Source organism: Sparus aurata, chromosome 21 (assembly GCF_900880675.1).
Source record: "Sparus aurata chromosome 21, fSpaAur1.1, whole genome shotgun sequence".
Lineage (NCBI taxonomy): Eukaryota > Metazoa > Chordata > Actinopteri > Spariformes > Sparidae > Sparus > Sparus aurata.
The window spans coordinates 28740335-28763239 of NC_044207.1; the positions used below are offsets into that span (position 1 = coordinate 28740335).

Here is a 22905-nt window from a genome sequence, read left to right on the forward strand (position 1 = left end):
CAGACATTTTAACTAAATAACATCATATGTTGAGTTTGTTTGAAGCTTACTGAACCACGTTAACGTGCTGAGACGTACCTGGTTACATTGCATGCATCTGTATTTGGTTAATGGCTACCCAGCATGCACTGCTCGTCCATGAAGTGCTGGTTGTGTGCATCAGAAATGAACAAAAAGCATCCGCAATCTAAAACCAAGCACATGAGTAAGGTTAAAGGAGCACTACGTAGTTTTGTCTGACAAACTGACCTTCTGTGTTTATCTATATGTGGCGGACCCTGCCACCTTTCTAACTTCAAACAGTTTTTCCTCTGAGAACGTCTTGTTTATCCACCGATGGAAAAAAACACAAATATTTCTGAATTCGTATTATCACCTCACTTGTGTCGTAAATATCACAATTCTGAGTTTGAATTTCTTCTCCAGAACTACGGAACGCCCCTTTAATTGCAGGATCTGAATGAAGAGCGACAACAGAAACAAAAAAAAAAGAGGAACGTCTTCAACGGACACTAATAGGGCGCGCTGCAGCTGCGGATTATCACACCACGGTGACGTCCTCACCGTGTTTACTCGTGTTAACCTCAAACATGATACTGCATCGTTGCCATGGATGATGTGAACACACTGTGTGATCCTGCAGGTGAACAAATTGTGCTGCAGATTCTTATCTTTGTGTACACGCTGGTAAAAACAAACAAATAATCTTATTTTGGGGGGTTTTCATGTATTCAGGACATGTCTCTTTAAATATAAGATTTGCAGAATCAGTTTAAAAGTCTTCATTCTTTATTATATAACTTAATTTTTTCTGATTTGTGGCATCCAGACATATAATAAAAAAATCCATAAAGTCTCAGTGTTGGCCAGCAGATGTCAGAATTTTAACATTTTTATTATTCACAGTGTGTTTCACAGCAGAAATGCCTGAGGGGATTTAAATCTGTGGGCATTTAACTCAAACACAGTTTATGATGTGCGGATGCTTCCCCAGAAGTGTCACCTCTTCTTACTGCTGCCTAAAAAATGTTTTCGGTGTTTTGCAGCTTTGGTTCACCATAATACAGCTGTCTGAGTGAGGTGGGTGACAGGCCACATTATCAAATTAACAATTATGTGAAACCTACAAATGTTCAAAAAGTCATAAGTGAAAACACTTGAGTTGTGGCCTTTTGACATCTTGAGGATTTGTTGATTATTTCACCCCTTCAGCATCTCTCGAGGCACAAAAAACAACTTTAATCACATCTTTTTTGCCAAAATTCCCCAAATAACTCAATAAAACTCCTTCTTTATAACCTGATCCTGAATATAAAATAGACCCTGAGCTCAGAAGTTTTTTTAAAAGACAAAAAAACCTACAAATTGTATTTAAATGTGGCTCAAATGCTGGATGGAATAAATCCACTCATGTGACACGACAGAATATATGCTGTCAAACCCTCTAATGACACAATAAATACCCTATAATAAAGAATAAAGATTAATCATCCTCATCAGCAGCAGACTGATTCATAAAACCAGCTCGAACACCTCCTCTACCGGCTCTGCCTTTTTTTTTGTACCCACCCACTTGAACCGGAACCTTTTCTCGGGATTTGCAGCCCTCCCTATCGGCTCTATCGTCCTGACATCCAGCAGCCACAACACCCGCTCCTCACGCACCGTGCGCCCCGCAGCCGCACATCTCTGCCCCGGAGCCCGGAGCGGGAATGCGTCCCGCGTTACCATGCCTCGGGTAGCGGCGGTGCCAGATCGGCCCGCTCCACACATCAGCTTCTACCGGTGGAAGTGACATATTCATCCTCCTGTGACAGCCTCGACGACCGACGAGCATCCAGCGGCGCTGCTGTACGGATGCGCTCTATGCGCTCTGGTGATCCGCGGTGACCGGCTCGCCTCGGTGGGGTTGGTGACCCATCGTTTCGGAGGAATAAGGATCATTAACACCCACCTCCTACCTCGCTGGAGGGGTAAAGATGGGGAGCACGACCTCTTGCTGCGTGTCCGGCAGCCCCAAGCTCCGCAGAAATGCTCACTCCAGGCTGGAGTCGTACCACCAGGAGTCGGATCTGAGCAGGGAGGAGACGGGATGCAACCTGCAGCACATCAGCGACAGGGAGAACGTCGACGGTAAAAACATGATGAGGGTTCGGGCTTTCAGCAGGGCATGTGACAGGAGCGATGATAAGATGAAAGCAACGTGATGGAAGTGGTTTTGGAGTGTTGTTAGAGGGAATAACACAGATAGAAGTAGTGCTTCACTGAGCCACAGAGAGGCTACTGCGAGTATATATATTAATATCATCATAAACTAAAGGAAACACTGCACAAGGGATGCTAGTGGTGCTGAATGGTTCCTAAATACCAAATATTGTAACTTATATTGGACTAAAATAGAACAATGTAGAGGAAACTCACCAAAACATGACAAATAATCAGAAGTCCTTCATAAAAGTGCCTTAAAACAGTAAAAACTGTACAATCTGACACGGCATATGTACGTTAACACCTCTAACGTGCTTATTAAATGTGTCACAACTTAACTGCAAACTCAAATGTCCAGTAAACGTCAAGTATCTTTTGGACAACATGGTACCACACCCAATCACTGGAATAAATGTCGGTAAAGTATGTTTCTGGAAAGTTTCAGTTTCTATTTTTCTCTCGCCCACAATGCCTTTTGCTGTGGTAAGCTGTGGTTTAGGCACAATAAGCACGGGTTAGGGTTAGAACAACATCATGGTTTGACTTAAAATTCCTGATTTTGACCGCTGACCGTCACAAACGTGGCTGGCGTTGGTCCCCTAAATCAGAAATATCCAGTGAATTCACACTTATGGATGCTAAGACACAGACTGGAAATGCACGAGTTAATAAACATGTAACGTTGTTGTGATATGACTCGTTTTGCACAAATGTCAATGAGATTCATAGGCTTAGACGTATGTGATGTTTCTGTGGTTTGCCGAAACATTAACTGCTAGATTTTTATCCTGGTGACCGGGCGAGATAGATAGATAGATATAGAGGTCAACACTGGCTGATAATATCGACTAATCGATATATCGGTCGGGCTCTTAAACTTGAACACAGCATTGTTCAGCCCTCTGAAATATACCCAGCATGTTATAGACCGGTGACACTGTTAGCTGCACCAAGGGAAGAAAATATACTTCTAATAGCCTTCAAAATAAGAGACTTATCACTGAATGGCTGAGTCTTGGATGATGACTCCTGACCTCCCCGACTCTCTCATTTCCTGTAAGAAGCGTCTGCTGCCTCTGTTCACACTCGTCTCTCTCTCTCTCTCCCTGTGATATCGAACGAGTGGCAGAAATACATTATGTCAGCCATCAGTACAGCCGGAGCACATGCAGGAGTCATGTGTGCGTTTCTTTTTGGTTTTTTTTTCGCTCCCATGTGTCCTTGCAGAGAGCGATATGGAGCCGCGGACAACATCCTGTTCATGAGGGCAGACTCCTTTTGTGCTGCTCTTTGTTTTCAGCCTGTGCATGAAAGAAACTGCAACTATGGAACGCAGCCCCCTCCACTGACACATGCTAATATGCATCACAATTGACCCATTCACACTGGAAAGTGTCTACTAAATGGGTTGCCTATATCCAGCCAGCAAGCCGACCATTACGTATAAATGGATTTTCTCAGAAACTGTAGAAGGAGACCCGTCAGACTCTCTCACAGGCCAGCAGGGTTGCAAATTATTATTTTTTTTTAGCATAATACACCATCAGAACGTCGGCCTTCACATCAGGTCAATAATTAATGGGGCTGTGAAAGAATCAATATATACTGTACGCGCATTTCATTTTTTAGAGCTTGTCTTGAGAGTGTAGGCCGCTGGTAACACTCGGCAACATCTATCAGAGCCTCTGATGGATGGTTGCTTCCGGCGTTAAGGAGTTATCACACCAGCGATGGAGTACGGGGATCTAATTTTTTTAAAGGCCGGCTGATCTCAGTGTCAGCCTTAAGAGAGGCTGGTTTCTAAATAAAGCTGCGCTGATATAATTATAAATATCCTTCTTGGGTGAAAAAAACTGGAAAGACATCTTCTGATCTATTTATTCTGCTGTAGTTGCGTGACGGCGGTGATTAAAAACTGAAAGTGACCGTTCAAACCAGGTATATTTAGTGTCGCCAATAACTCTTTCAAGGGTTCGTCGGGCCTGAAACTGACTTGGTTGTCGTGTTTGGGCAGAATTTTTTATTTCTGTCTTGTCACAACAGTGTGCTTATGCTCTGTTTAGGTGTAGACACAAAAACCACTTGGTTAGGGGTTTGGGAAAAATCATGCTTTGGCTTTGACTTACCTGTTTTGGTTGCCATGGTTAAGAATGGAGACGGTCCAACCTACTGTAAAATAGCTGGTAATATCTCCAGGTGTCGCTAAATGTTTCTGGCGTCTTCACTTGAAGAACTTGTTTCTTTGTTGTAACATTTGGTACAAATGTCAAACTAGGTTCTGTCTGTGGTTTGCAGAAACGTTTCACTGCTAACTTTACATCCTGGTGACTGGAATGAGGTCAAACATCGGCTTGTTGTCTGGTCACATGTAAAAGGCGAAAGTGTTTGTTCCTGTTCTGAAGTCCACAATTGAAGTTGGGGTGAAATGCTAACTGTCGTAGCTTCATCCTGTTTGCCTGAAGTGAAACCCTGTCAAAATAGCTGCTAACTCCGCGGCTAACCCCCTTCACTGTACTCCGCAGGTGGGAAGCAGCGTGGCTTGGGTCTTGAGGAGATGTAGCATTGTAGCTTCAGTAATACTCTGCTGCTGCTCTGCTTCGGTCTCATCGGTCACTTTACAGCTCATGCTAACGCTACACACAGAAACCTGCACACAAGTTATTACTGAAAGCTGTTGGCCACCTGCATAACACATCAGAATTGATTTAAAAACGCTTAGCGGACCGCTCGTCGCTTATCAGACAGTCAATCGATCGCGGGTGGTGTGGTTCCCTCAGACGGATAAAAACAATCAAGGATAAAATGCTTAAATGGGTCGCCAGATATACTTAAGCGGCCGTTAATACGCCCGGGATGAGAGCCCAAGTGGAATATATGTGTGGGAAACACTGCAGAATTCGTGCCAAGTCACAGGAAATCATCCCAAAACAGAAGGCTCAATGGGAAGTAGACGTTGGACCTTCAGTGCAGAAAAATACAGACTGTTAGGACTCGTGGTCGTCGGTGCGTTTTGCTGTCACTGCCTCAGCTGAGTGGATCCCTTTACCAGCACTGTCAGCATGGTGGTAGACCTGCTTTCTACTGAGCAGTGATGTAACTTCCCCTTGTAAACCTGAGGAGTGTATGCCACTTACATAATGTATGCCATTTGTGACTGCTATTAACTGGAGTGCTTTGTGTTAAAGGGAGTGTTTATGTTGTTGTTGCGGCTGCAGCGTACCTGGAGAGGCTGGTGTGATATCGTTCACGACATAGAATAACAAAGAAGAAATGTTTCCTTCGTCGTCTTTTTTTTTTTTTAATAGACGTGTTGGATCATTACCTCTGAGCGTGGAGCCAGATGCTCCTCTAACGGAGGGGGAATAGTGACGCGAAGGAAGGTTCAAAAGACAGATGACTGACAGTCCACCGGCGCTTCTTGACAGGGATAAAGACGACTTGTGCCGAGGCGCCGTCTGTCTCAGCGGGCGCACTGATTGAAAGCGGAGCGTGTCTAATGTGTTGGCTCTATTATGAGTTCACAGACAGTATGATGGAGATTAGCGGGCTTCATTATGATCATGCAGCATCAGAAAACCCCCCCTCCCAAAAGCAGAAAAGCCCAGAGAGGCAGCTGTGAGCCTGTGTCAGAGCAGATAGGAGAAGCCACCAGGGACCGACCATCGCCAAGAATTAACGCTTCGATTTAGAGTGTGACGGTGCTTTCAAAGACATCATCTGTTCATAACTGAATGAGCTAGCTACTGCGCAACAGAAAAGTTCATGACTTATTAGTCAACTTTCATGCAGTTACAGTTTGAATGTGAGACGTACAAAGAGAGGTCGACTGGCGCCGCGGCAGGAGCAGAGTGAACGCCTCCAGGGCAGCGCCTGCACGTACGTCCCACTCTTGTGAACGTGATATCTTAAAAAGTAGGTCATGGAATTTCTTCAGATTTGGTACAAATGTTCAGTTGGACTCAAAGATGAACTGATTAGAATTTGGTGGCAAAGGGTCAAAGGTGAAGGCCACTGTGTTCTCATGGCGCCTCATTCTCGTGAAAGCCGCATCTCAAGAACGCATTGAGGGAATTTCTTCAACTTTTGTACAAACTTTTGTCCAGTATGATTCAAGGATGAACTGATAATAGTATTTGGTGTCCTGAGGTCAGAGGTCAAGTGTGACCTCACAAAAAACACATTTTTGGCTAAGCCTCAAGAATTACGATAAAATCTTACACAAAGGTCTCACAGGATAAAATGAGGAAGTTATGCCATTTAACATCCAAAGTGTCAGAGGCTTAATGCACCGTGACATCATGCTTTTATGTTAAAATGTTAGCATTATTTGGCGACAAAGTTCAGGAACAGCAACTTGACAGCAACCACTAGGCGCTAATTCTAGTTTTTCCAATTGATGTACAAATTGTTGAGTTTTGAAAATATCACTTAATGTAAAAAAAAAGTGGAACTCCCTTTTTTTTCTTAGCCATAAAGTCCAAAATGAAAAGATATTTATTTCACATTGACATGAAAAAACAAATATTGGGCATGTTTGCTTGATGAGTTCTGAAAACTGTTGTTCATTCATTTTTTTATTGATTGAATCATTGATTAGAAGACGTCCCAGGTGGAAAAAGATGATTAGATCAACAGTAAAGCGTCGCGCAACTATAGAATCTAGCCTGATGCCTGATGTTGACACCAAATTGAAAGCTCTTGTAAGTAATGTTGAGAGAATGAAACTGAAATAATTGTCAGTTGTTGTCATAGTTTACTTCAAAATGCAGCTGTAATACGAACACGAGTCACAGTTTGTCTACAAGGACGTGAAAACCAAATCTGAATGTGTGAAGTTCCGCCTCGTTTTTGATCTTACAAGCTGCTTTAGTAGATAATTTATTATTTCTTGTTCTGGACAAGCTGTCACACATGAAACAGGATCACAGGATCCAACGAGACATGGTGCGCCTGCAGATGTCATCAGAAAGGTGCAGTTTGGCGCCACATACAGCACTCGATAATGTGTGCTGTATTATATTAGAGTGAGATATTTGTGCAAGGAAACCAGTGTCAGTATCTGCAAAGCTGCACCTTGATTAACGTTTTCCCATCATGCCTTGAGAGCAGACAGCGGTGTATCTCTCAGTCTGGGATATTATGTCACTCTGGGGGGATTTTAGACTCTGTTCACTGAAATGACGTCGCAGCACCCTCGGTTTTTAAAGAACTAGATAATCGCTTCACTACATAACACCATCATTTCACTGACCCGGGGCCTTGAAGCCTGTCCAGGGCTCAACTGCTGGATAGAGTTTCAGAAAAGAGCTTAAATTGGGAGAATGAGCGGTTTTTTTTTCTGCTGAGCAGGGCTCTCATATTTGATTTTTTTAGATTTTAGATTTTGTCAGCATCATCCTGTGGAGCTGCTGGGGGTTAAGAGCCTTCGTGAGCACCTTGCAGAGATAAGCGTCCTGTTTCATGTGATAACATTTCTCTTTATTGGGGCACTGTGTTAATATGAGATAAAAAAAAAAAGTCTCTGTTGGATTGGAGGACATTTATAGGAATTCAGGAAGTCAGTCACAATGCTTTATGGGTGGACACAGAGATAAAGCTGTTCCGGGAACTTTGACATGCCATATGACAAGCTGACATGTTGCAGAGTGTTGCAGCGGCAGAGAAGAGATGCTGTATATATAGAGAGACACCAACGCAGCTGACTTCCCACCCTGGAGGTGGAAGATGGATGGTGTGAGAGAGACAGAGAGACAAAGACGTCATATGATCTGCCTTTTTCTTTTGACAAAGCCTGCTGTGTCTCGCTCTTAAGATGACTGTTGTTTCCGTGAGGCATCGCACATCAGCTGATGCTCTTTTTCGGTGGTGCGGTGTTGGTGTGGTGAACTTTGTGTTGTGGTCGTTACTGCAGTCCTTCTTTTAACATTTCTTCTTATCTTTAATCTCTGTAGAGCGGTGCGACAAACCGTGGGAACTCGTAGTTACCGACCACTGTGTTCATACACTTTGTCCTCGGCGGTCCGTCACTTAGAAATCTCAGATAACTGCATCTTATCTTGCTTTTTACCTTTCAACCCTTCTTCTTAAGCATGTCGTCTGTGACTTGTAATGTCTGGGATCTTACTTTGTTGCTGTAAATGTAGTTAGGTCATTTTTACTGATTGCTGTGAAAAGCCTTGTAGTCAAGACTCCCAGGAAAGGAAGTGTGTTCAGGCCTCACGAGCACACTAGACAGGCCAGGCAGTCGAGGATATAACAGCCTTTATTTAGTCTATTTCTGGTTAAGAGTCAACAATAGGCTTTTAGGCAGAATTGGCAAACAAACTGGGTGACGAGGCAGGCGGGCAGTATTCAAGAAAAAAACTAAACAGCAACTACGGTCAGCATTGAGGTTGGGGGAGAATATATATACACGCACCAGCCTCTGATGGGGAGCAGGTGTGTAGACATGTGACTAATCAGGTGATGGGTTAGGAGGCACAGGACTACAGGTGGGCAGGTCAGGAAACACAGGGTTGAAATGATAAGAGGTGATGAGCTGAGCTGTGGCAGATAGGAAATGACCCAACAGATGCAACACAGAGTCAACGAGTCAGAGGAGAGAAGACAAAGCTCCTGAAAACCATGCATATGTTGCAGCTTTACATTTCTTTAGGTCCGATTTTTTTTATTTTATGTTGTGACAGTGCTGGGCTCATGGCCTGGTTTGGAAAATATCATGTTTTGGTTTAAAACACCAGGTTTTGTCGGCACAGACACGGCTTGAAATGTTAAGCTGGCTCTTTTTGATTCAACGAACGTGGCTTGAAAAGAACCCGACGTCTCAAGCCGTGTGGTCTCTGCCTCCTGAGGTGAAAGTCAGCTCATGTACGTGTAACTTGAACATGATTTGACACGTATTGTAGAAATGCGAGTACGGGAAGCATTTGTGGGTTTGCAGAAATGTAAAATTACCAAGCAGCTCGTCATCTTGGTCAGAACCGGTGCAACAAACAACATGTTTGGTCCTGCGTCAGGCTCCTTTTCATCGAGATCACAGCAGGAGGTGTGTCACATGTCAGCAAACAGATGAAAAAAGTGAGAAATTTACCGTATTTTCACGCTTTTAGCAAGCTAGGTATGTCATTAAGCTCTTTCCATATGGAAACAAATGAAGAATTGCTTCTCTAGTTTTGAAAAACAAACACATTTTCCCCTGACACAACTGCCGTCAAATGAAAATCTAATCACAGCGCTGTTTTCCAGCCGTGTGGTTTCGCAGCCATGACAGCAATCTTAAAGTTTGGTCCTGGGGGGGGGTTAAAGTATATAACGCAGTTTTGCTGATGCAGCACAACCCAGCTGATTCTTTCCACTGTATAAGCCACATCAGGCCGCAGTACTATTTTTACAGCAGCAGCCGTGTGTTTCACCAGGGGCAGATGACTGGCTCAGCTCACCATGATGGGCGACGTGGAAACAGCTCTATTAAAGGTTACAGTCGGAAAATATTGTGAAAAAAACAAACCCCAAATCGATGGCAAGGAAGCAGAAAATACAGACCTCCTATTTCTTCCTCTCCCTTTGTCGATGATGAAATTATTCCTTTCAGGGTCGGGATATTCACAGGGGAGGGTCCCCGTTTGATTTATTGACTAGTAATGGGAGGGTAAATTAGTCCCTGGTCCACACGGAGACCACCTCATCCCACTGATTATCACATCAGAGAAGCATGTCGGCTTTGAGCCGTCGAGGCAGAAAACACTTGAAAGACAATCTGATTTACATGAAGAAGGACGACATCTTACAGGACAGTGTCAGGCCTCATTACAAATAACACTTTGCGGCATCTGACCAGACGTGGTCTTCCCGACCAGGGTTACAAGCTGGGTGAACACGTAGCATGTAGTCATGTAGGAAAGTTTAAAGGTGCAATATGTAAGTTACGGCTACGCTCCAGACAAACAGGGGGCAGCATATCGTTGCTGCAACACTTGAATTACTGGGGATCAATAAAGGATTATCTTATCTCACCAGAGTAATTATCACCTGTAGCTAACGTTAGCTCAGATAACCGCGCAGCTAGCGGTCGTATGAGCTGCCTCTGCCGTACACACCAGCTGGAGGCTAGCTGGTTAGCATGCTAACTTGAATAGATGTCTCTGCAACGCAGTACGTGGACGTCTTTGACATGAAGTAACGTACGTGTTAGGCTGTCAGTGAGCACGGTACTGCCTCGACCAGTCGCTTAGCAGCCAATCAGCAGTTAATAATTGTGTGTGTGTGTGTGTGTGTGTGCGTGAGATCTGCTTTCCCAGGGAACTCTCCCTCTCGCCGGGTGCCGTGCTCGTATGTATGTGCGGCTCAGTTGTATTTGTTTAAGCTCGCTCTGTTAGCACTCAGGACTTATGGTCTGTGTGTGTGTGTGTTGAAACAGTATGAGGGAGGTTAGGATAACATCCTCCTGCTGTTCGATGGCTGACATGACAATGCAGATGGAACAAGTGTGCAGCATGAGAGCAGGAGGTTTAAAAACAATCAACCAGATTTTTTTTTTAAAAAGGGACATTATTCATCTCTCACTGACCCAAATGTATCCATATTACAATAATCAATGAGTAAATCGTTGGAATCGTTTATAGTTCAGCTGCAACAACCGATGCCATCCGACCAGACCTCGGCCTAGTTCTGCTACACGGCAAAGATTAATAAGCATGACTGAACAGTGAACGTGTTCATTGACTTCATGGGAGCGAGTGCGGTTTCATGCCACCACAGACTCCAACAACAACACTGGGATCACATTCATGTCGGAGCACATCGTGGATGAAACTCAAAACAGTTTTCAGAGACAGAGCTGCTCTCCAGATGGAAATAATCCCAGAAGGTGAAGCCGAGGATACGATGAAGAAAAGACCCATAAGTACATTTTTCTAAAAAATAAATTGCAGCAACAATTTTTTATCTATTTGTGGCTGTAGTAGTAATCTTACTCAGATGTTTAGGCTAGCTTGAAGGCTAACCAGCTGACTCTCTATGTCATAGCTAATATTTTAGCCCAAAATCACAAAATAAGCATCCACTCAGTCCAATTTTTACTCTCCTTTTAGCTCCCATTTGGTTTCCTAACAAAGATATCTGGCTTTTAGAAGCTAGTAGGTACGTTTTCTTCAGTAGCTGCAGCTAGCCGTTAGCCTCTCCTGCCATTGTTGGTGTCTGCAGCAAACCTCGGCTTGTTTGAGCTCAGAAAATATCAGATATATCTGAGAGCTGCGAGACTAAACCATATCTACAGTATATGTTTTACAGATCAAACATAGACTGTGTGTGGAGCAGTGCGGCCCTAATGAGCTTAAAGAAGACGAGTCAGTTGAAAGATGACTTGAGAAATCAAGTCTTTGGGCCCGTGTCTTCCGTTATATGTGACCCTTTGAACATCTGAATAAAACATTGCACTTGCTCTTTACAGTGTACATTTCAATATCTGAATCTGAACGTATAACAAAGCCCTGAAAGCCATTTGATCATCAGACCAAATGTAAAAGAATTGGGGGGGGGAAAAGGAAAGGACTGATCCTGAAGACGAAACAGACAGTGGTAACAGATAGCGGTGACTGTGTTGCTGATGCTTCCACATTTAGGGAGACACTGACGCAGCAAGATGCTTTAAAGAAGCCGACACAGAATCCAAACCAGCAGACAACGCTCGTCCATCAGCGGCTCTGTGAGCCGTGCAGCAAAACAAAGAAACCGATGTACAGCGAGGGGAAACGATCGGGATCCTGTCGATCGTCTTTCAGTTCATCTACAAGTATTACTGTGACAAACTGAAAATGATTCAGGGACATTTATTAACAAGAACCAAATAAGTTCAATATTAGGAAGACAATAGGCCAACTGTGGATGGGTTCATTAGGAGCAGGGTGCGCCTGTTGTTTATTCATTATGTAAGAGCAGTATTAGCAGACAGGTTGGCTTGCCAGCTGACAGGTTAGCCGGGCTTCTCCCGTTTCACTGTGCAGATGCTGACCGCGACTCTTCGTTAAAGTTTACTTGCGGTGCCGAATATCACATGTCAACACTCGACACCGGCTGCTGTGCGCTCTGGGATTTCCAGCAGGTGGGCCGAGTGGGTCGGGTCCTATCAGATTTATACAGAAATGCTTTTATCGGGCAATCACGGCGGACGTGTGGCAACACGTTTGTTTTGTCCAACACCTTACGAACACAAGAGCAGGTCGTGCTTCATGTAAGACGCAAGTATTGTAATATAGTTTTACACATGTTGTAATAAGCGAAGGTGGTAATAAAATGCAGAAAACAACATTTGGAAACGCAATAAAGAGGGGATTTGAAATGAACAATGAATAAAGCGGATAACAAAAGTAGACTTTGGACAACAAAATGTAGAAAAGACGTCACTGCTGTACTTTGTTTGGGTTTCATGGTTTATTGGTTTCCTTTTTACAATCCCATTAACTTTAATGGATGGATTTACATTGGATATTTGGCCTGACATCAGTGTGACCCTTCTTTAATACCGCAGTCTTGCAAGGCACATGTCTTGTATACAGCAATCATTGTGGATTTGCATTAATCCCAAAAAATTTGGTCAACAAGTCTGATGAGGGAAAAAAAAGGGCTCGAGCTGTTTTTTGAATAGTGGAAACATTTGTTGATGTCTTTGCCGTGGCTCGTCGTGGACTGGAGTGAGCAGCTGACTGGCAGCCTGAGACTCTGTTTGACACCTGCGTCACGGATTTGACACGTCAGCGGCACCTGACAGAAATGACTCCACGCTGACGGGAAGTGAGTGTTTGTGCAGCGACATCTGACTGTTGTTTTCCTGAAGAATGTCATTGTCCACGAGGCGCATACATCAGCGCGTAAAGACGAGAAGAGACGCTGCATTGTGTCAACGGCAGAGACGCTCAACAGCGTGAATTTAACAAGGCTAACGTGATGTCAGGCCACATGACACACGTGTTTTATATATTCAAAAAACAGCTTGATGCCTTCATTCTCTCAACTGACTTGTTGCCTCAATATTTTGGATTAACGCAAATCCACAATGATCGCTGTATGTAAGAAACGTGCCTTAAAACACTGGATTAAAGAAGGGTAACAGTCCACAACCGGCCGAATATCAAATGTAAATACAATTATTGGATCATGGATATTAATCTACACATCTGCAGATCATGCTGCTGCTTCAGTTTTGAGTATAAATGCAAGGATCATTTTAAACCCAGTGTTCAAATATTTGTCGGCACGATCAACAAACATAACTCTCGATGGGATGATTGAAAACTCGGACGCAAACTCTTTCTGCTTTATCACATAACTACATGAATACAATGCTCGTGTAGACAGATGTGAAGGGGAAAAATATGCATGGAAAAAAAGAAGAGAGAGATCATTTTACTTGCAAAAAAATGTAATTGGAGATACAATGTGTTGGTCCTTTTTACCCTCGTCAGGTAAAAGGATTGTGTACACCTCTGTTTCACCTGTTGAAGGTCTCCAGTAAATGGGATCTCTCTCTTCTCTTGTCCATGTATCGTCATTTAAAACTGAAGCAGTGGCTCAGTATTATCTTAAACATCATCTGCGCAGACGCAGAAACGCCTAAAGCTGCATTCTGCAAAGACAAATTGTAGAATTTGTGAGCACGGTGATGCAAAACAAATCCACTCGAGTGCTAATTTCAGCTGCATTGACGTGCGTTTTTTGTCCAGGACGTCCATGAGCAGCTCTCCTAATACTAGCATGCAATTTAGAATATGACACCCTCGTGTTTTCTTGCTCCGTTTCAAATCCTTTATGTTTAAGCTCTCATTCCTGCAGGGTCACTGATCTGACACCCGCTCATTAAGATCTAATATGTGCAAGTGTCGAAATGGGCCGGACGCGGCGATACTCCTGATTACTGTTGCGTAAGGTGATCAACCGACACAAGTCTAATCCAAGCTCAGTCCGTTCAGCCTGCTGGGGCCAGAACCAATCAGACGGGTTTCTGAAAACAGTAAAAACAGGCAATGTGTTCCGGTTCTGGAGGGTTATCTGCTGGGGGGGGGACGACTAAGTCTTAGGGTTCAAATGAGTTTACAAGCACACAAAGAGTTCGTACATTTCTCTTTTTACTTCTGTTTTCAGTGATTGCACAGATGTGTCCAGCGGTTACTCAGCTCTTTTCTATCCCTTCGCCAACAATCAGCACCAGTCAGATCATGACCAGCAGGTTTGTCGAGTAAAAGTCTCACAGAACCGCGTCCTAATAGCGACACGAGTGCACACACATCACATGATTACATGTGCACACAGTCACACCCGTCACTTCCATCGTTCCCACAGCCCTCAGTGTCGTTATTCATTCATCGCTCTGTCCTCTGAGCCACGTCAGCGCTGTTAGATTAATATTTACATCATATAAAACGTGTTTCTGCTGTCGGGCTCAAGTGCTTTGCGCCACACAGGAAGTTTAAAAAGACCATAAATTTGAGACGGAGCAGCAGGTTTGGAGATGTCGTGGTGAAAGTGAGCGAGCGTTGCCCGTGCTGTTGCCAGGCAGAGCCGTTCAGTATTCAGCCGAGCGGAGCCTGCAGGGTGGTCTGCTGCTTAAAAAGAGAGGCCTGTTTGAAAAGACGGCAAGCGACTCTGGGTAGGATTGTCAAGACGCTTCTGTTAGATAACAGCAGTGACATTTTTATTCTAACTCCCTCCCTCAGTCAGTTGGTCGGCACGGCAGCTGCCGTCGCGGGAGACAGATGATCGGCTCCGCTGCTCTCTGAGCGTCTTCGCTGTAATCAAATCGCCCGGGATCGTAATCTGGGTCTGTTGCAGTCATATCGTAGGAGTCGGAACTTTCTGGCAGTGCCGACTGCATGCCGGGCATTTTTAAATGCTGATTTCACCGAAAGCGACTTGAAACTTTGACAGTATCTACTGCTACTGGGTTTCATCTTTCAGACTACGAGGGCAAATTACTGATGATGCTCTCGTGTCAGTTATAATCACGCTGCTTTTTCATAAAGATCTCAGTGGAAACATTTTCTTTTGTGTAATTACAGTCGGACTACGTCACATTTCAGTCCTGAGAGACCGTCGTCCTTTTTCAGTTAATATTTATCCACTGTTATCCGTCTTATCAACGTAGCTAACTGCTATCCACAAGGACCCGAGGCAACAAAGCATTTGGCATGTATGATGAGGGCACATTTTTGGAGTGCTTCCCCCGGTTTATGAGATGCACACACACACACACACACACACACACTCACGGCCCTCAGGCCACGATGAAGTCCAGATTAGCTTTTTTCTTTCGATGGGAGCACGAATCATGCCTGGATGTGTTTGTGAGTGCAGAGGAACAATAAATAAACATGTGGTCCTGCAGAGGGGAACACGCAGAGAGCAATAGGACACACTGGATGCCTGCGTGCTGCCGTTCACTCACATGTTTGCGTTCACGTCGTCGTCGGGCCCGGCGACAGCTGCAGCGCGACTCCTGCCCGCTCTTTCTGTTTGCCTTCGATTACCATCAATAAATACGACGGCGTGATTTTCCTGCATTCTCCTTTGAATGCGCGGGAAAGCACGATGAGGGAAAAGAGAGGGAGGGAGGGAGGGAAAAGTGAAAGAAAGAAAGTCGCCCTTCTCTTCATGTTTGTGACATATTCTACAAATACAAACATTAAAACTGTGGTGAAAATGCAAAACACGCGGTGATCATGTTAACGCGCTGATTTTTAGAAGGCGTGTCGTCATCGTAACATTTGCTAGCCTTGTGTTAGCATCAAACCCGAGGCCGAGGCTGATGGGATTATCATGAGCAAGTGTTTGGTCGTGAATCAGTGAAAGTAACACATGTTTTGGGGGTTTTAAAGTGATGAACCGACCGACTGACTGACTGATCGAGGCTGCACGATCAGCGCTCTGCAGACGAAACGTGGCCATTTGTTGCGGCGATGAGCCGGTACAAACTGCACATTTCTGTCCTCTAACACTTAAAACATTTGCTGTCGCTGTGCTTTCATTGGAGGAACATTTAAAGTGGACTGCAGACATGTGTTTCCGATCATTGTGCACATACTGTACGCTTTTGTGTGTGTTGACAGAGCTCAATATGGCGCACAACCCATCGGACCACCCGCGGGCCAGCACCATATTCCTCAGCAAATCCCAGAACGATGGTGAGTAGCCGTGTTTCTTACGGTTTGACTGACTTATGAGTTTAAGAATTGAAATCAGTGACACCAAGTGAGTCCGTCTGAGGAATAAAACGCTTCATATCGAGGCTCTGGGAAGAAAGATTCTCCGAAATACACAGGAGATCCCGACTCAGGGAGGTTTTTCTTTGTGGCGAGCTGATGTCTGCAAATTTATGCCGTTGCCCAGAAGGCATCTGACTGATGGCTCCAGCGTCCTGTGGGGGGTTCAGTCACACTGTGACGGAGGAGATATTAACGTGTTTCTCAGAGCCATAAACAACACAGCATGAGACCATGTTTTCATCCAGGCTGGGGGGAACAAACAGGAAGACAATGCAGCCTTTGTGATGTTTAAAGTAGATGATAAATAAATGCTATTTCCTGTTCAACTTGATCTCACAGCAGCATGCTGATATTAGGTGATTTACCACATCGCATATGATATTAAATCTTTTCACCTGAGCTCCGTTGTGGCTCCAAACACTTAATTCAAAGCACTTTCAGCTGCATTTCTTGGAAAAATGGTGCAAGATTTCAGGAAATTACATTTTAGGTTGTTTTATTTCGCTTTGGTTTTTGTCTTTTTGTTGATAATATAAAGAAAAATGCTTGTAACTTCTTGCACCCTGTGCGTCAGAGGCTCCATATTATTCTGAGCTGTGAGCAGTTGGACCTAAAACCGACCCCCCCCCTTCTCAAACTGTTTAATGTTCGGTTAGTTTTAAAGTCTGAATGAGTCAAAAGGTGTCTTTGGGAAAAAACAAACATATAAGAAAAGTCAGATAAATGAAATTGATGTGCAGCAGAGGTGTTTTTGTCTTCTTCTTTCATCTCTTGGTATCGTCTCCCTCCCTGACGTCCAGGATATGAACCACTTCTTTACTCTACCATGTTAGTTGATGAGAATACTCGCTGTAGTTTTTGCTCTCTCGATTTTGGATTTTGCACGTATGACCCTCCCCTCCACAAACTCCCGTCATCACTTTATCACAATCAGTGTCTGTACTTCAGCTGGAATAAGGTTTGTTATTGGTTCCTCTCATTTTCAGAGGCGCCCTGCAGGACCGGTGAGTAGTCCTGAGTGTGACGTTGACTCCCTCTGGTGGTGTAACAGCTCTGCATCGTCCTGCTTTTCTAACTCGTTATTAAAGTGTGACCAGCTTCTGCCCTCTGCTGAAATGAACACATTAAAGTGTGTTTGCTCCTCGCTGTGCTTTGCTTCTTGTGCTTTTTCTGGATGACAGCTGCTGTTATTTTATTCCTTTCGCTGCTGTAAGTGCAGAAGAAATGAAATGTACTGACCGACCTGTCCTCCTTTCTCCTGTCCTCCTGCAGTGAGAGATAAACGGAAAAGCCTCTTCATCAATAATGTAAGTGTGCAGTTATTTCTATCACTCTCTGCAAATTTAGTGTTACTTCTTATTCAGATAGCCCAATTAGAGCTCAGATGAACCAGTTATTTGTCGCTTTCAGTCACAGTCGGCGGGTCTTTGTGTGACTTTCTGAATGGGCTCGCGTGCTGTTTTTACAAAAGGAAGCTGAAAAATGAAAATGTAAAAAACATTCTCAGGTCGCCTGATTCTCATCCGCTCTGTGCACGCCAGCCTGGCATGCTTTATGTGGGTCAGATAAAAAACATGCTCACTCTAATAACAGTCACCGTGTGTGTGTGTGTGTGTGTGTGTGTGTCTGTGTGTGTAGCATGGATCGTTGAGGAGGAAATACAGCTCCTGCTCCACAATCTTCCTGGACGACAACACAGTGAGCCAGCCCAACCTCAAATACACAATCAAATGGTAAAAAAAACACGATGGAAAACTCTCCGTCACATTCAATTTAATCATCCACAGTTCTGTTATTTAAACATATTAACACGTTTTATTTTTTCTTCTCTTTGACAGTGTAGCACTGGCGATTTACTACCATATAAAAAACAGGTGGGTTTAAAAAACAGGATTTACTATTGATCCAAAACTGTAATCTGCAATTTGGATTGTTTGCACAGAATGATAGAATACAGGATGGATGTATATTCTGGCATTTTCACAGTATATATTTATAGTTTTAGTTGTATTTTTGTTTGAATATCACCCCAAAAAGTAGCTCAAAAGCTTCTCAACAATATCAGGTTTTCCTCTTTTGTATTACGTAGCTGTGTCTTCATGATTGTGGTAAAAAATTAATCTTTTAGTTGCAATTCTAAAAAGCTAAACAAGATTGGAACGTGTTATCATTAAAAGTAGTGGGCTTTTACATAAACAAAGTATGTATAATACATTTTTTATTATAAGGAAACAATCGATTTGAATACTATTAACAAAAAACGTAATAAATGTAATGTTTTATATTCAACAACAGCAATAAAAGCTGTAATGATGTATCTGTAGTTGATAATGCACATTTCAGCCTATAAGACTATTTTTCACATTCATTAATTTACATTTATATCCTTACACTGTTTCTACTACAGTGACCCAATTTAGCATCTAGAAGCAGTAAATTAAGTCTTTTTTTTTAATTAAGATTTTAATCAAGCATGTAACTGTTTATTTCTCCTGGCAGGGACGCAGATGGAGGAATGCTGCTCGATATATTCGATGAGAAGCTTCACCCTCTCTCAGTAAGACTCCGTCGGTTTAACGTTTTCACATCGTGCACAGGCTGTTAAATCTGCCTCCGTCTGACGTTGTTAATATTGGGCCGGATGGATTTTTGTAATGTCAGTCTCCTCACTTATATCCTTTCCTTGACCCTTCCTATTTCCCCCCCTCATCTCTTGTCTTCCCTCCTTCAAGAAATCAGAGGTGCCGCTGGACTACAACCACAGCGACCCAGAGCAGAAGCAGATCTACCGCTTTGTCAGGACCTTGTTCAGCGCCGCTCAGCTCACCTCCGAGTGCGCCATCGTCACACTGGTGAGATTTTTCGACCCCCCTCCATCCTCCTGTTACTGTAAAACGCTCGTAACAAAATGCAGCTTCCTCTCGTGGGAAACAAAAACACACAGGCAAAAGAGTAAAAGCGTTGCTGCGTGTCTTCAGAAACCTTTCCCGTGGAGGTGTGACAGGCCTTAAACTGTTCCCCTCACACACACGCACAGTTTGTGTTGAGGCCCGCGGGGGAAATTGCACCCTGATGCGTTGAGACAAGCCAGGGATGTGTGTAAATCGGTGATGAGAGCAGTGCATCCCAAATCCCACGTCGTCTGTGTGCGGAGGCGGATCTCAGTCACCAGTTACAAATGTAGGATGTCATACGTGGGAACGAATGAATGTAAACCTCCTGACATCACTGAGCAGAGCGTGGAAATGAATTAGTTTAGATTAGATCATCCGACATTTGAGGACTTATTAGGTCATGATGGTGAAGATTCCATACATGTAACTGTCATGTAGTCACAGACGTCTCCTTTGTCCACGTCGCTGTGCAGGTCTACCTGGAGAGGCTCCTGACCTACGCGGAGATCGACATCTGCCCGGGCAACTGGAAGAGGATCGTCCTGGGTGCTATCCTGCTGGCCTCCAAGGTCTGGGACGACCAGGCCGTCTGGAACGTCGACTACTGCCAGATCCTCAAGGATATCACCGTGGAGGACATGTGAGTTTATTTTGTACTCTGTTAAGGAAGGCCCGGCTAGCGTTGACACTGGAGTGGTCGCCAGCGGGAGTATTCCCAGACAAGCGCGCAGCTGCATGAATGTGACTGATGACTGGACTTGGACTTAAAAAATGTCAGAAAGAGGAATGAATGTAATCGAAAGCAGAAAATCTTGATTTGGTGAGTGAACCTTCTGCTCATTCGTCTTCCCGACAGGAACGAGTTGGAGCGCCAGTTTCTGGAGCTGCTGCAGTTCAACATCAACGTGCCGTCCAGCGTCTACGCCAAGTATTACTTCGACCTGCGCTCGCTTTCGGAGTCCAACAACCTCAGCTTCCCCCTGGAGCCGCTCAGCAGAGACAAGGCCCAGAAACTGGAGGTGAGATTCAGCTCCGTGACAAACATGATAACTCTCATGTGCCATAAATTCCAAATATGTTGCATTTGCAAAGAAATTAACAACCCCAGACTAAGTTTAATTCCAAGCGTGTTCTATACAGAGATAAAAAGAGTTATTTCAATTATTCCACACCACAGAAAAATACTTAAAAACCCGTCTCCATGTCCTCTGTTCAGGCTATTTCCAGGCTATGTGACGACAGGTACAAGGACGCGCGGAGAGCCGCGAGGAAGCGCTCGGCCAGCGTGGACAATCTGTGCGGGATCAGATGGGTTCCTGCGATCCTCTCCTAACCTCTACTAATCTGCTATGTACTGAACGCTGGCATCAGACTGCAGACAGTGAAGCAGAACAACACGGTCCTGTTAAAAAAACACTTCAGTTTGGATACCGAGACGGGGGGAACTTGGTGGAGCAGTGATTGAACCCCTGGACTCACCCTTCCGGACCTTACACCCTCTAACTGGAGGCGACACAGTTCCTGTATCTTAACTGAACACGATGCCTTCAGAGTGCCTCCACTCAGAAATGAGTTTCTGGTTGTTAAATCATCTGTTCGGATCGATCTGGCTTCGGATCGGTAGAGAAAAATCCTGGACGAGTCGGCCTTGAGAACTTCCAAGGACATTGTGAGCCCGTCTGAAAGTATCAGCGCTCTGATCAGTGTTCTGGTTCGGTCCAGATGAATTCCGTCTGGCCCAATTTGACGAAAACCTGCCTTTGAGACAAACCCTGCAACTTTACAAGGAAGCATGTTATTTATTTTAGTTGACTACGCGCACCTATGTGAACAGTTGCAGCCGCCTCGACCCCCCCGTAGTACGATGCGGAATCAGTAACACAACCGTAGTGTAGCACTGGAGTTTCTACCCGTTATTTATTCACTTTGACACGTCTTGGATAATAAACAAGTGTTAGCAAGTTTTCCCCTTTTGGAAAATCTTCATATTTAAAGGTTTACAGTATTCCTAGCGTACCTCTCAATACTCAGGTAGTCCGGTTCACCTTTGGATCTAATGCGATGCTCCACGTTTGAATATAGTGAGGGCTGGAAACACAAATTATGACCAGTGACACATTTGCAGATGTAGCCAGAAAGAATAAAGAGAACCGTCTCAGAGATAAGTCACTGACGCGTTCCTATTTTGGGAAATTAATTACGAGCATAATCAAGCAATTAGCGCCACATTTCCTCGGACTGTTTGAGATGAAATGCAGGCAAGAGGTTCTGATTGAACACTCGTCACATTTTGGAAACATCTCAACATGACTTTGACAAAAATAATTAAAGGGTTAAGTGAAGCAGGCACACCTCTCTGGTGACATCTAGTGGTACATTTAAGCGTTGCACAAAACTCTTAATTTCAGGCTGTGGTGATTTTTAAAGGGTCAGTTCACCCAAATTCCAAAACAAAACACGTAGTTGTGGCGACGATTTGACGGAGGGTTTCTGAAGTTACTCAGCATCAAAATATACTTTTACTGTAAAACTCAAACCAACGGGATAATCACAGCAGACAGATGGATATACTGGTCTAACAAGCACACACAGCTCTGCTTTTTTTTAAAAAAATGAAATGTATTTATTCAGTATTATACAGCTAGATAACAAAACACTATATCTACATTACGTTTGGAAACTCAGAAGTCTCGTCTCTTCACAGAGCTGTGATCAGTTTGACTCGGTGTTGAGTGATTTAACCTGGATTGAAGGAAAACACACATCCATGCATGTAGTAAGATTTAAAGTAAAGGCTTTAAAAGGCTCTCCTGAATGTTTAAAACACCAGGAGCTGAAAATGCAGGGGACACTCGCGCCTTGAGAAAGCTGGTGTGAGCGTAATAAACGACCCCATGAGATCAACAGTCCTACAAGAGTCGCGTGTGTTGTTTTCAGCAGGTGGTTTATCGTTGGAAAGTGTGATCTTCCAGTGATCTGCGACCTCCGCCGCCTGTGTGTTCTGCTGATCTGTCCGAGGAGAACAGCTGAAGCGTAACCCCCCTCGAAATTCAGATCCGGTCCGGATGACTGAACGAATAAAAGTGCGACACTAAACGGTGTGTTCGTGCGGCACAAACGTAAACTTTCATTGCCTTTAAAAGTCAAATTGTGATCATTTCAGCACACTTTATCTACATTTCACGCGGACGACCCCTGACTGCTGAGCCACGTGTCGAAAACTGCTGACGGACGGATTATTTTGTATTTCTATCGTACATTTAATTTAAATCTAATCTGCTTCTTTTACGGAAGAGGATTAGGGCCACATGTGATTTTTTTTTTTAGTTCTGACTTTAAAGTCAGAATTCTGAGATTAAAGTCAGAATTCTGAGAAAAAAGTCAGAATTCTGAGATTAAAGTCAGAATTCTGAGATTAAAGTCAGAATTCTGAGAATAAAGTCAGAATTCTGAGATTAAAGTCAGAATTCTGAGAATAAAGTCAGAATTCTGAGAATAAAGTCAGAACTCAAATTTTTTTTTACATGTGCAGACTTCTGACTTTATTCTCA

General features: G+C 43.9%; 1 protein-coding gene across 5 annotated transcripts; it reads left to right on the top strand.

Annotated features, from left to right (window-relative positions):
- Nucleotides 1-1575: 1575 nt before the first annotated feature.
- Nucleotides 1576-22638, top strand: LOC115573225 (cyclin-Y-like). 5 transcript variants are annotated; one of them, XM_030403916.1, is made up of 11 exons: nucleotides 1576-2133; nucleotides 16305-16379; nucleotides 17447-17464; nucleotides 17733-17767; nucleotides 18099-18193; nucleotides 18299-18334; nucleotides 18960-19017; nucleotides 19193-19312; nucleotides 19828-19994; nucleotides 20211-20373; nucleotides 20571-22638. In XM_030403916.1, the coding sequence occupies exons 1-11, from the start codon at nucleotides 1980-1982 to the stop codon at nucleotides 20685-20687; spliced, it is 1038 nt and encodes a 345-aa protein (XP_030259776.1). In that variant the 5' UTR covers nucleotides 1576-1979; the 3' UTR covers nucleotides 20688-22638. The 5 variants fall into 5 exon arrangements, with proteins under 5 accessions (XP_030259776.1, XP_030259777.1, XP_030259778.1 ...); XM_030403918.1 differs by having other exon boundaries at nucleotides 1962-2133; nucleotides 17460-17464; XM_030403919.1 differs by lacking the exon at nucleotides 1576-2133 and adding an exon at nucleotides 15925-16162 and having other exon boundaries at nucleotides 17460-17464.
- The last annotated feature ends 267 nt before the right edge of the window (nucleotides 22639-22905 follow it).